This window comes from Sesamum indicum, linkage group LG1, assembly GCF_026168435.1.
Source record: "Sesamum indicum cultivar Baizhima isolate 11 linkage group LG1, ASM2616843v1, whole genome shotgun sequence".
In the NCBI taxonomy this organism is placed as follows: domain Eukaryota; kingdom Viridiplantae; phylum Streptophyta; class Magnoliopsida; order Lamiales; family Pedaliaceae; genus Sesamum; species Sesamum indicum.
In genome coordinates, this window is record NC_142657.1 from 17,292,728 (window position 1) to 17,305,764 (window position 13,037).

The 13,037-nt window shown below is 37.1% G+C and overlaps 2 protein-coding genes across 5 annotated transcripts; both read right to left on the minus strand.

Annotated features, from left to right (window-relative positions):
• Window positions 1-20: 20 nt before the first annotated feature.
• Window positions 21-6,335, minus strand: LOC105165539 (glycine--tRNA ligase, mitochondrial 1). 4 transcript variants are annotated; one of them, XM_088882082.1, is made up of 12 exons: window positions 5,738-6,335; window positions 5,474-5,609; window positions 5,124-5,279; window positions 4,075-4,457; window positions 3,843-3,960; window positions 2,782-2,976; window positions 2,464-2,688; window positions 2,157-2,216; window positions 1,748-1,828; window positions 907-1,312; window positions 335-763; window positions 21-261 (listed from the first exon to the last, which is right to left on the minus strand). In XM_088882082.1, exons 1-11 carry the CDS (start codon window positions 5,827-5,829, stop codon window positions 525-527), a joined length of 2,091 nt encoding a protein of 696 aa, XP_088738208.1. In that variant the 5' UTR covers window positions 5,830-6,335; the 3' UTR covers window positions 21-261; window positions 335-524. The 4 variants fall into 4 exon arrangements, with proteins under 4 accessions (XP_088738208.1, XP_011082897.1, XP_020553072.1 ...); XM_011084595.3 differs by lacking the exon at window positions 5,474-5,609 and having other exon boundaries at window positions 5,124-5,287; window positions 5,738-6,329; XM_020697413.2 differs by lacking the exon at window positions 5,474-5,609 and having other exon boundaries at window positions 5,738-5,877.
• A 1,156-nt stretch (window positions 6,336-7,491) lies between these two features.
• Window positions 7,492-12,816, minus strand: LOC105165566 (glycine--tRNA ligase, mitochondrial 1). The gene is made up of 9 exons (XM_088885336.1): window positions 12,599-12,816; window positions 11,622-12,004; window positions 11,391-11,508; window positions 10,745-10,939; window positions 10,423-10,647; window positions 10,110-10,169; window positions 9,706-9,786; window positions 8,022-8,427; window positions 7,492-7,911 (listed from the first exon to the last, which is right to left on the minus strand). Exons 1-9 carry the CDS (start codon window positions 12,776-12,778, stop codon window positions 7,694-7,696), a joined length of 1,866 nt encoding a protein of 621 aa, XP_088741462.1. The 5' UTR covers window positions 12,779-12,816; the 3' UTR covers window positions 7,492-7,693.
• Between the last annotated feature and the right edge of the window lie 221 nt (window positions 12,817-13,037).

Consider the following 13,037-nt stretch of genomic DNA (forward strand, 5'->3'; position numbering starts at 1 on the left):
ATGCCGGTAGAGGAAAGAAAGACACTTCAAGGAGACATTACTAACCAAGATAAGATTCGAACAATTCAGCATTTGCTCGGCTTGTTGAGCGCATCCTTAGAAATATTTCAAAATGGTCTGAAAATTGCAGTAAAATTCAAATTGTGTCAGAAAGAATACATACTCTTCTTAGTTCAGAGAGGATTGTGATTCCAAGAGTTCATCTGACGTCATCACTATCTTCAGTAGGCAGTTGTCATTAGCTACCTCAATGGCAGAGTTCTGTCACAAAGTAGGAAAATCAGTAGGTAGAATTTGTTTTTGGGTATATACAGATTGAAGACAAGAAACATACCTGTGGAATTGCCACAAGAGAAGTAGTGTACTCAACAAGGAACCCAAGTAACTTAATAGTTTAACAGAAATTATATTATAGAGGAAATCTTCACAAAGAAGGCGCGGCATTCTTGTCAGGCTGCTGCTATTCAATACATAAAAGAGGCTCAAAATGACGTCGTTTGACAGGAATTGTGTGGTAAGCCAATCTAAACTCCAGTTACTGCTGGTCGAGATGAATGAATAGGGTATCTCAACAATATGTTGGGCCATTTGCTCACACCATCAGTTAACTCTTTAATCACAGATGCCACCTCATCCACATTAACACGAATTTGCTGCTTGCTATCTCTTTCTCGGAGAGTAACTGAGGATGCAGAATCAACTGTAATGGCAAAAGGAACTCCGAGTTCATCAGTTCTTGCATATCTCTTTCCTATTGAGGTACCTAGACAATATCACCCATATGAATAGCTTTTACCTATGTTGCTTATCAAATTAATAAAGTAATAAGTATATCTAGACATGCATTTATTTAAGCACAAACATATTAATACATATAAGGTAGATAACATTTCCCAAGGTGCATACCTGTTATGTCAATCTTGTGGGAAATCCCAACAGTGGTTAATGACTTGGCAATCCTTTTGGCAACTTCCTTGTATTGTTGATTCTGAACAAGAGGAAATACTGTACACTTTATTGGAGCTACCAGTGGAGGGAAACGGAAGATGTTCAATTGTTCATCTCCATCTTTACTAGCCCTTGTATAAAATGAATGTTCATAGAGACAGTATATTATCCTTCCAATGCCAAATGATGGTTCAATTACTGACGGTGTGAAAAGCCTTTGATGTTCCTTTTTCTTCTCTTTGGAGATCGATAACATATCTTTCTTTATGATCACTTCTTTGTCAATAGTGCAAATGCGGAACTTTGCCTCTCCCTCAGCTTCCAAAGTTGCTTTCAACTCCATAGCTTCCTTTTCCCCCATAGCCTGTTTACAGAGGGAAAGAAGAAAATTTCACAAATATTGTAAGCATAATAGTTGGATATACAAATTTATATGCAAATATGGACAGCGCCCTGATCATAATATGGGCATGGCTATCACAGATAGAGAATACAAAGATCTATCGCACTATTCCATGAAGCCCTCAACCAACATTGCACCAACCATTGGAACATGTAACACGGCAGTTTTCACTGCTTTCTAAAGGAAAAACAGCACACCGTAAATCTAAGTAACCAGCACCTGGTATTCTTCTGGAACTCTAAACGTGGATAGTAGTTAAGAGGAGAAACCAATATTTCCCAAGCCACCAGCAGAGCAAAAGCGTAAAAGGATAAAGCAAAAAAGGAAGTGATGCCTTCTGGAGTGAATAAAAAAGATTAGCACAAAGGTTATAATAACAATTTTATAATAGTATACCTCCAATGCTTCAGCCACCATCTTCTGGTTGCCCTTGAAAGCAAGACCCAGCTGTTTCTTAGATGGGACTATTACAAGTTTCTGAATAAGACCAGATAACATTAGAGATAGAGTTTCACACCTAATCATAATACAAATGCCATTAAAATGAATAAGTTCCTACATGGCGAAAGAGAGAGGGAGAGGGTGAGATAAAGGGGTCAACCCATGCTACTTCAGGAGTATTACTCCAGTTATGGAGATCAAAAACTTGCACATAGATGATGTTAACACCCTCCAGTTCATACACATAATGGGTTTCTTCACATGAACATGATGTTCCCAAAACTTTCATGTTGTGATCTCAATAACAGTGGAGTGTGCTCAGAACGGCATTGAGTATAAAAGTGAGGGAGAGTGAAGAAGAGACCTCCACTTCTCTAGGTTCTGGATACTTCTCATATGCCACCAGGGGCATACCACTTTTATCCTGCAAAATGGGAAGTAAAAAAACTTCACACTCTCACTTGTTGCATATAATGTAGTGAAACAATCTCTCTCTCAGCAAAATCCTAATTGTATATTATACTGCAAAAATCACCACTATCAGTTAACAGAACATAAAACTCAGGTCATGGAAATGGACCCAGGAGACCCTTACAGAAAGGAATGAAACGTCTACACTCCAATAAATAGCATAAGCCCACGCAAATATGCAAATTCAACAGAACAGTTACCGCATGAGCTCGCAAATCATATGCTGATCTATCGGCAATACCAACACACTCAATCCAACCATAAGAGCATTCAATTTCAGCATCCCAACAGTCTGCAGCATAGTGTGCCATCTCATTTGCTAGATGTTGGCGGAAACGTAGACGGTCTTTATGAATCCCAAGATGGGTTAAAAACAAGTATACTCTCCCAATGAAATAACCAAGTGATTCGTTATTGACAATCCCCTGAGATAAGGATCGGAATTGGTGTCACAAAGAGAACAAAGTTTCAGGCGACGCAGCAGGAAACAGCTAAATGACTGGCATCAATAGACCAACCTGAGAAACTGCTTGGCCAATAGTTATGATCCTTGCTGATCGTCCAGACACCTGGTCTTCCCTTGGGAACATGAAAATTTCCAAATTTGAAATTTCAGAAAATTTAGGGTGTGACTTGTCCTCAGGATCCAAAAAATGTTCAATCTCAGCTAGCGTAAATTCACGGACCCTTAAAAGACCTTGCCGTGGAGATATCTGCAAAGTTCAAGTGCTTCATAAAGCACTGATATATCAATGTGCTGAATTTAAAAAGGAAAATTGAAGTGTGTTTAGCATATAAATCATAGGAGCTTCTTCATTTGCTAGCATTTCATAGAAAATCAATAAACTAAAAAGAAAATAATTGTGCTCTAATGTATGTAAATTTTCTAGGGGCAAACTTTCTCTTGTTGTCATGATAACTGAACTGTTTCATCCACACCATTGCTTTTTTGCCTTTAGTTGTTACCTGACAAAAACTAAATCTTTTCTTCAATTACACCAACGCCAGCTGACATTGGTTTTTCTTCAAGAACTTATGCATGCATTTGTTACTAAAATGGTTGGAAGAAACATTTCCAACAGATTTTTTTTTTAATATATTTATGCAAAGAGTTTTAAGCAAAATAGAAAAGAACAAAAAGTAATTTGCATGTAGTGAGATAAAAGGTACATTTAACATATTCTGTTGTCAATTTATAGACATAAATTACATGTATACCTATTGAATTTCTAGAACTTTTAATATCAATTTTCTTCTAAATCGATGCTGTTGCTACCACTCACACTCATTTCACTATATGAATATTGCTAACATAGATGAACATTGAAACATCTTTTTTCCAGAGCCAACATAGGAGATCGACAACCATTTTGACCCCTTTTGCTGCTATATTTTACATTCCCCAGCTTCCTGTTAATACTGCAACAATATATTTTAGTGTATTATTCTACCTTCTATCTTTCAAGGCAGACTACTAGGTCCTACAGCCATCTTAGTTCAGATTGTTTCCTGGGTTTTGTTGAATACTTTAACTTCTGAAAGCATACAACAAAGCGATCATTATGACAGCATACTAGACCTCATTCCGGAAAGCTTGGCCAATCTGTGCAGCTGCAAAAGGAAGCTTGTTGCCATTATAGTAATATAACTCCTTAAAATTCACAAAAATGCCTTGAGCAGTCTCAGGACGCATGTACCTGCAGCAATTAGACGATAAGAATGTATTGAAGCTAACATATCCATATGGAGGAGATTATGAAATAAATGGTAAAGTAAAAAATTGTACTTCTAACCACAGAAGGCAGTCTCACCCGGGGCTTGATCCAGATGGCCCAATTGATGTCTGAAACATTAGATTGAAAGGATACGGATTGGAGAGATTGTTCTTTGTATCTGGAGCAGTAATGCCATATTCCTTGATCTTGGCAGCAACCTCCTCTACAGATAGGTCATCCAGAACAGCAAGAACATGTCTCAGATTAGCTGCCTTCTCTGCACTAAGGTTAGGGTCTTTCTGAAGCTTGTCTGTGCAATAATCCTTGAGTAAGTGATCTGCTCGGTAACAAGTTCCACTCTTTTCATCATTAACCATAAGGTCAGTGAACTTATCAACATGGCCCGATGCCTTCAGGACAATTTCTGGTGTAACACAGGGACAATCAACTTCTAACATGTTTTCTTCGAGGACAAAATGCTGAAACATTGAAACAATTTTTGAACAGAGACATCAATTGTGGACAGGGAGCAAGACATGCAATTAAATTAATACAGAAAAGGAAATACACGAACAAACATTGACGAAAAGACGAAAGAATTAATATCTCAGAACAGGATCATAATTATAACATATGCTGCAAGTAAAGTATTTTATAAGTCTGCAAATGGCTGCAGCAATAATATCAATTCAATTAGCTTCAATCCCTGTAAGAACATCCAATACCACATGTCGAACAGATAAACCAAGTATACTGATGCAACTATTAAATCATCACACTTCACATACATCCCAAGCAATAACAAATGGAATAACCACATCTAAAAAGGAAAAATCCACCCAAATTCACTCTGCCATCCTAGATTAAACAACTGGGCTCAAAATAGAGGCTATCGTAGAAAGTAAATAGTCTCATAGCTATTGAAACCAAAACAAGGATCACAAGCAAAACCACCAGTTGTAGCATCTCCAAGATTATATGAATATGAAATGACAATATTCTCTAGCAATTATCTAAGGAAAACACTATTTTGCAACTAAAAACATAAAAATATGACCAATCAGCATAAAAAGAAACAACAAAATTCCATTCGTAATTCCGGGCTGTAAAGAACTTAACAATAGGAAAGATTTAAATTTGCAGACCTGACGCCAGAAAGCAAGGACGTTGGCTTTTATGGCGCAACCAGGAGGCCCATAGTCGTAAAGTCCAGCAATGCCACCATAGATTTTGTAGGAAGGGATGTAAAAGAGACGGCGCTCAAGGGTGTTAAGGACAGCTTGTCGGAATGCCTCCTTCTTCTGGGATTCTTGTACAAAACACAGAAGGCAAAAATAAATAAATAAATAAAAAGAAGAAGAAAGAATCTGAAGCCCTCAGCTTCCAAGTTTTCATCAAGATAATTCTTGATACTAGAAGGATTAAGTTGAGACTTGATCTGACACTATGTGTAACACATGGAAAAATGCAATAGTACAAATTTTCATAAACTTACCAAAATGTAAAAGTTAAAATCATAGTGCATTATGAGTAAGATATAAACAAACGTATGACAAATGAAACGACACATCATCCCATATTCTCCAGCCAGGTGCAAAAATTGATTATTGATCAGCATAACAGTCTTTTCTCTTACTCCACCAGAAAATGTCCATCAACCAAACAACAGAAAGATGAGAACATTTAAATCCAAAACGAACGCATGAACACAACAACCAAAAGAAAAGAAAGGAAATTCAGTAAAGGAGAGGCAAATAACCTGTTACTGAGCAAGGGGCTCGCAGTGAAGAAACAGTTGACTGAGGTTTCGTGGTGAAAAGCGCAGTGCAGCTCCGACGAAATGGCTGCCATATAGAGAATGCTCTCCTCTTCAAGACTCCCATTTCTTTACCATTTACTTCTTATTTTATCACATAATCAGGCTTTCCTCCCCCTCTTCCGGCAACCCTTTGCAATTACAATTTATACAATGTTGTTTCAGTTTATCTCTGGCTTTGCATCAAACAGTTGGTGAGTGATGCAACAATTTGACTCCAAACGTGGCCTACCAATTCAACTCCTTCAAGTTCAAATTTTTGCATACCTTCTCTTCTTTCGTCTTTTCGTTTTCGTTTGTTTTCTGATTTTCTCTTTCAGGGTTTTACCCGGCTCGGCTACGGTGGCTCGATTCCATGGGCATCGGATTCATACGGGTGGTAAATGGGTGGCCCGGTAAACTTCAGTTGGATCGGATTCAAGCTACGCGTCTATAATTGGTCCGGGTCGGGTCCAATGCAAAAAATCCTTGGTAAAAGCCATTTATGCCCTTTAAGACTATTTTTGTCATTTATACGGATGCGAGTTATTTTTAGGTAGAAATTGAGTAAGAATAAAATTGGCATTCCCAACTCTCTTCCTATACATATAATTGGTATAACTGAGTGTATTTGGTTGGGGTGAAAAGTAGAACTATAAGAGAAGTGAAAGTGATAATGAACGTATAAGAAATAGTTTGGTATTTGGTTAAGAGGAAGAGATGAAATAAAATTTGATGTATATGAAATTTCTTTGAAATTCAATTTTCTTTCCCTTTGAAATTGGGCGAAAAAGTGAGTATAAACAAAAAAGATAAATTCGCTTTCTCACATCGTCTTTCAGTTTCTCTCATCTTCTTCTTTGTGATATTGCCTATGCATGATAATCTAAACGTGATATCATTTGATATTTAGTTTTAATTATTAATTATTTTTTAATCGAATATTGAGACAAAGTAGTAGATCTTTGTGATTAAATTATATATATTAATTAATTAATTTGATTTAATCAATATAATATCTTTTGCAGAAAAATATCTTTTATGTATTCTAAGTAAATAAATAAATTTTCTCATAACTATTTTTATTCACATATTAAACGTTTTATAAATGCATTTAATGTTACCAAAATAAAAATATATTAAATGGTAAATTTATCATAAAAATAATTTCATTTCATTATTAACCATTCCTTTCCTGATTACCAATCATGTTAATGGAATCAACTAAGGAATAATCTTTCAATTGCTTTATATTTCTTGTGTATAGTAATGGCAAGAATGTTATTCAAATATGATTCTTTTCCCATTTTTATTCCGTTTATAGCTTTATTTTATTCCTACACTATAATCATGCCCTTAATCTTAGCCTAAGAGGTAAGACAGTTAACAACGGGTGCGACTGACACTTGATACGTGTGCAAACAATACATAGTATGGCCGTGTTCTCAATATTACCCTTATGAAATATTTTTAGAATTTTCCATGTTTATATAGAATTTAAAATTTAGATACATTACAATTATTTTGCACGTCATATTCATCAAGATTGATAAATTTCAAATTAATTTTTTTTATCAATAATATAAATTCATTATATTAATCAAATAATTCTATATTATAAAGAATTTCAAATCATTCATTTTTATTTTGATTAAAACTCAAATAGTAATACAAAATAATGTACCATACACAGTCAATTTATAGCCTGAGCAAACGACTGACATGAAAATTTGAGTCAGATCAAAGCGATTCACGTGAAATTGCCGATCCGTCAAAAATGAACCGAATACATTTATGGAGAGTTTCTTCCTGATGATTAGTCTAGCTGACTGACCTGATCAGACTGTAAGAAAGAAGTTCAGAATAAGATTCAAACAAGAATTGTGTAGTAAAACTAATCTAAAATGCAGCAACTGCCGGTCAAGACGAATGAGTCGGGTATTTCCACTGTACGTCAGCCCATGTGGTAGTACCGTCGGTTACCTCCTTAACCAGAGACGCCACCTCTTCGACATTAACACGAATCTGATGTTTACTGTCCCTTTCTCGGATGGTAACTGAGGATGTAGAGTCGACTGTTATGGCAAAAGGAACTCCGAGTTCATCAGTTCTTGCATATCTCTTTCCAATAGACGTACCTGTGTAGTGTAGAACTTATGAATAGCTGATGACTAGGATGTCTCACGCTGATTTCCAAAATCCCGAGATAAGAGTATATCAATCTTGTAAGAAATACCAAGGTGCATACCTGTTATGTCAATCTTGTAAGAAATCCCGACAGCCGTTAATGACTTGGCGATCTTCTTGGCAACCTCCTCGTATTGTTGATTCTGAACAAGAGGAAATACAGTGCATTTGATCGGAGCTACCAGTGGAGGGAATCGGAACACGTTTAGTTGTTCATCCCCATCTTTACTGGCCCTCGTGTAAAACGAATGTTCATAGAGACAGTATATGATCCTCCCGATGCCAAACGATGGTTCGATCACTGAGGGTGTGAAAACCCTTTGATGTTCCTTTCTCTTCTCTTTGGAGATCGAAACCATATTTTTCTTTATGGTAACGTCTTTGTCGAGTGTACAAACGTGAAATTCCGCCTCTCCATTGGCTTCGAGAGTCGCTTTCAACTCCATAGCTTCCTTCTCCCCCATGGCCTGTATACAAATTGCAACAAATAAAATTTCAGAGACTTGTGGAAAAAAGAAGCATACATTAACTAAATGAATTTCTACCTCAACCAAAACAAGGATGGAAAAGATTGGTTCATCGGAAATTTCAAGATCTTCTGCATGTTTTATGAAGCTCAAAAACCAATATTCTACCATCAATAGGGACATAATGCAGCAATTCCCTACTCGAGAGCATGGTAGTTAATGGTGCATGGCACAACATGGCGCCAAGGGTTCCTAGAGCCATGGCGCACGGCGTGGCGCGCGCCTTTTTGAAGGACGGCTCAAATGTAAATAATAATCTTAATATTTATATATTTAGTATTTTCCAATTAGAGAAGCAATTTTAGAAATTAAAATTTAAAGAATATGTAGTAACTCAAAATATTGTACTGAAGTACTAAACTAAAGTATGTACTTGAATCAACTGCTCAAGCATAGCATACTTTAAAGTTTTAATCAATAAACAAAGAATAAACATATAAAAGTGATAAATTTGATTTACATTTACACTTTAAATTAAAAACATAGACTACATACTACATAGTTACATTACATAGTATCAAAATTAGAGACAATATAAGAGATGAAAAAACAGAAACAGATTAACAGAGTAAGTATATGATCATAAGAAACAGAAACAGAGTAGGATAATAAGAAACAGAATAGAAAAGAAAAAAAAGAAAAACGAGATTAAGGAATAGGAAGAAGGAGAAGACGAGAAACGGGAAGCATACTTGGTGGGCGATGGCTGTGGCAGGCAACTAACAGTCATGTCTGTCTTTTAACTCTTGATTCTCTCTTAAAATTTTAGAACCCAAGTTTTGAACTTGGGAGTTTGGAACATGCAGCAGCAGTCCAAAAGTCCATAGTGACTTTATGTCTCCTCTTTCCTCATTTTATAAGGTTATATTAGTTTTTTTTTTAAAAAAATTGATGGGCCCAGCTGCCCAGGCCTAAAAAGGCCTGGGTTCACAAAGGCGCGCTCCATAGGCCAACAATGGTCAGAGGCCAGCGCCTCTCACCATGGGGCACGCCATACTGCACCATTGACTACTATGCTCGAGAGAGAAGAAATATGTTCACGTTCTAGATAAAACAGCATGGTATATTCTCACAGATACTATTAAGACAGAGAAACGACCCTTTCGCCAGATCTCCCAGCAAAGCAAAAACAAGAGTAAAATGAAATAAAGCAAAATAAAAGGGATATCTCGAGACTAAGTAGAAAATAGAGTAACGAAAATAGGTATAGTAGTATACCTCTAATGCTTCAACCACCTTCTTTTGGTTACCCTTGAAAGCAAGGCCAAGCTCCTTCTTAACTGCAGTAATCACAAGTTTCTGAAGAAGACCAAATAACATTAAAAACGGCGTTTAGTTACTAACATACAAGAAAAAACATCATTGATGCGTCACAGCAGTGGAAAAAAGAGATGGGGGCAGGGATGAAGAAGGTTATTTTCTTGCTATTTTGGGAGAATAGCCAACTTATTGAAATCACAACACTTGCCTATCTATAAACCAATTGTCAGACTTGAAAACAAGGTGGGTGTATTCACATGAATATGACAATGTAATTACTTGTTTGTTGATTTCAAAATCTTGAAGGGTATACTTAGAGTTGGCGTAGATAAACTGAGAAAGGGAAAGAGGGAGAGACAAACCTCCACTTCTATAGGTTCTGAAAATTTTTCATGTGCCACAAGGGGTACCCCACTTTTATCCTGCAAAAGGAGAAGTAAAACTTCATGACACCATCAAAATTGTAGCATACAACATAGAGATCATTTAAGTCCTATCAACAAAAGTCTACTCGTATAGTAAAAGCACCAAAAAGATTTAACAACCATCACTAATGGAATATAACAACACAGCCAAAGAACCTTATGAACCAGAGCAACCATTTTAGAATGTCAATGAAACTTCTCCCCTCCAATAAATAGCATAATACAAATATGAGATTCAACAGACTCTTACCGTGTGAGCACGCAAATCATATGCTGATCTATCAGCAATACCAACACACTCAATCCATCCATAAGAGCATTCAATCTCAGCATCCCAACAATCTGCAGCATAGTGTGCCATCTCATTTGCCAGATGTTGGCGGAACCGTAGACGGTCTTTATCAATCCCAAGTTGGGTTAGAAACAAGTATACCCTCCCTATGAAATAGCCGAGTGTTTCATTGTTGACAATACCCTGAAACATAGAGGATACGAAATTGATGTTAACAAAGAGAACAAAATCTCAGACAGGTGATAGTAAGGGGCTATAGGATTGGCACCAATAGACCAACCTGAGAAACTGCTTCACCAATTTGTATTCTCCTTGCTTGTCGTCCAGAAACCTGGTCTTCTCTTGGGAACATAAAAAATTCCAACTTTGAAACTTCGGAAAATTTAGGATGGGACTTGTCTTCAGGATCCACAAAGTGTTCAATCTCAGCCAATGTAAATTCACGGACCCTTAGGAGACCTTGCCGTGGAGAGATCTACAAAGTTCATGTACGTTAAGCATACAAGGAGGGAAAGATAAAAGCTTGAAGGTTTTGAGGGTTAAAAGAATTTCTAATTTATGTTCTCCCAGAAGATTTCTACCAAAATTCACACTGTTTCTGAAAGAATGTTAAAAAAATTAAACTTGAACATGAAAGATGATGCCAATGCTTCCTCTCACACCCATTCAAACTAAACGAATCGGCTACCCATTAAACAAATACCAAGCATCAGTTTATTGGGGTAAAAGTAGACATCAAGCCATTTCTGTCATTTGCTCCCATATATGCATTCTCCAATTAACCATGAATACTGCAACAATGAGTTTTTTCAGTAGATTATCCAGCCTATATAATGGAGCAGATAGCAAGATGAGTGCTAGAAGCCACGAATACTCAAATGTACAAACTCATCCAACAAATCAATCAATATGATAGCATATAAAACCTCATTCCGGAAAGCTTGACCAATCTGTGCAGCTGCAAAAGGAAGCTTGTTGCCGTTGAAGTAGTACAAGTCCTTAAAGTTCACAAAAATACCTTGAGCTGTCTCAGGACGCATGTAACTGGAACAAATCAAACCAAAAATCAACTGAAGAAAAAAGGAAACCATATGGAGAGATCATTAATTCAGTGGTAAATGAAACTTTCATACTTCTACAATAAAACGCATTCTCACCCGGAGCTCAACCCAGAAGGCCCAATTGATGTCTGAAACATTAGATTGAACGGATAAGGATCAGAGAGGGTGTTCTTTGTATCTGGTGCGGTGATGCCATATCCTTTGATTTTGGCACCAAGCTCTTCAGGGGAGAGGTCATCCAGCATAGCAAGCACATGTTTCAGTTCCGCAGCCTTCTCTGCACTAAGATTAGGATCTTTCTCAAGTTTGTCTTTGCAATAATCTTTGAGCAAATGATCTGCTCGGTAACAGGTCCCCGTCTTTTCATCTTTAACCATAAGGTCAGTGAACTTCTCCACATGGCCCGATGCCTTCAGCACAATCTCTGGGGTAACACACGGGCAATCAATTTCTAACATGCTCTCTTCACGTACAAAATGCTGAAAGATTTAAACAAGGTCTTTAACAGAAAAATCAAGGCTAGATAGGCACAAAATGATGGGATTAAACTAACTATATCATACACAAATAACTGCGAATACATTCAAAAAAATAAGAACGAACGTTAACTAAAGCCGATCAGCTTCAATCCCCATTGACAATATCCAATAAAACAACTATCAGACTCAGCATATCCAAGTAGAAAAACTGAAAATCTTTACATATATTAAGTCATGTGGCACATTACTACGGTCTTGGGTGAGAGAAGCAACGCTTACTATAAAATCTTGTTCTTGCATATAACTCTGCATGCGCACTATATCACCAAACTGACAATAGCTAACTCAAATAAACCCCGTCATAAGACAAAATCACCTCACCCCTAGTTTTCAGACAACAAAGCACGAATACTACCATCTCAAAAATCAAGTAAACAAGAAAAATCAGTGTCTTTTGCACAGATTACTACAAACACCACTGGTAAGAAAACATAGAACGTAATCCTCAGCAAGAAAACAAACGAAACATCTGAATCCAAATTCCGGGCGCGCTGTAAGAATCTCAACAATAAGGAAAAGTCCAAATGTGCCCACCTGGCGCCAGAAAGCGAGGACGTTAGCCTTGACGGCGCAACCAGGGGGGCCATAATCGTAAAGCCCAGCAACGCCGCGGTAGATCTTGAAGGAAGGAATGTAAAACAAACGGCGTTCGAGTGTGTTGACGACTGCCTGCCGGAATGCCTCCCTCTTCTGAGCTTCTTGCGCGGCGTCCATTTTCTTCTAAGCACGCGGAAACCAAAGAGTTGGCGAAGCCCTCAACGCAATGGGAATTTATACTCCTTTAGTGGGGAGAGTGTGGGACTGAAAGATTTTAGAATAAATTGCTTTTCTGGTCCCCATATTTTTAAAATAGTCTTACTTAAGTCCTTCATATTTGAATTTTATAAATTATGTACCCTACGTTTTTACCAATATCTCATTCTTTTCCAATTTGCGGTACACCTTCGACTGTTGGTACGATCCCATTTAGAGC

Bases quoted from the DNA above. Each gene is read 5' to 3' on its own strand.
- LOC105165566 (XM_088885336.1), bottom strand. From the start codon at position 12,778: ATGGACGCCGCGCAAGAAGCTCAGAAGAGGGAGGCATTCCGGCAGGCA. The intron at 12,005-12,598 runs GTGGGCACATTT...TAAATCTTTCAG, and splicing joins TCCTCGCTTTCTGGCGCCAG to CATTTTGTACGTGAAGAGAG. The intron at 10,170-10,422 runs GTAAGAGTCTGT...CTCCTTTTGCAG, and splicing joins ATGATTTGCGTGCTCACACG to GATAAAAGTGGGGTACCCCT.
- LOC105165539 (XM_088882082.1), bottom strand. From the start codon at position 5,829: ATGGCAGCCATTTCGTCGGAGCTGCACTGCGCTTTTCACCACGAAACC. The intron at 2,977-3,842 runs GTCTAGTATGCT...TGAACTTTGCAG, and splicing joins GCCAAGCTTTCCGGAATGAG to ATATCTCCACGGCAAGGTCT. The intron at 2,217-2,463 runs GTAACTGTTCTG...CCCATTTTGCAG, and splicing joins ATGATTTGCGAGCTCATGCG to GATAAAAGTGGTATGCCCCT.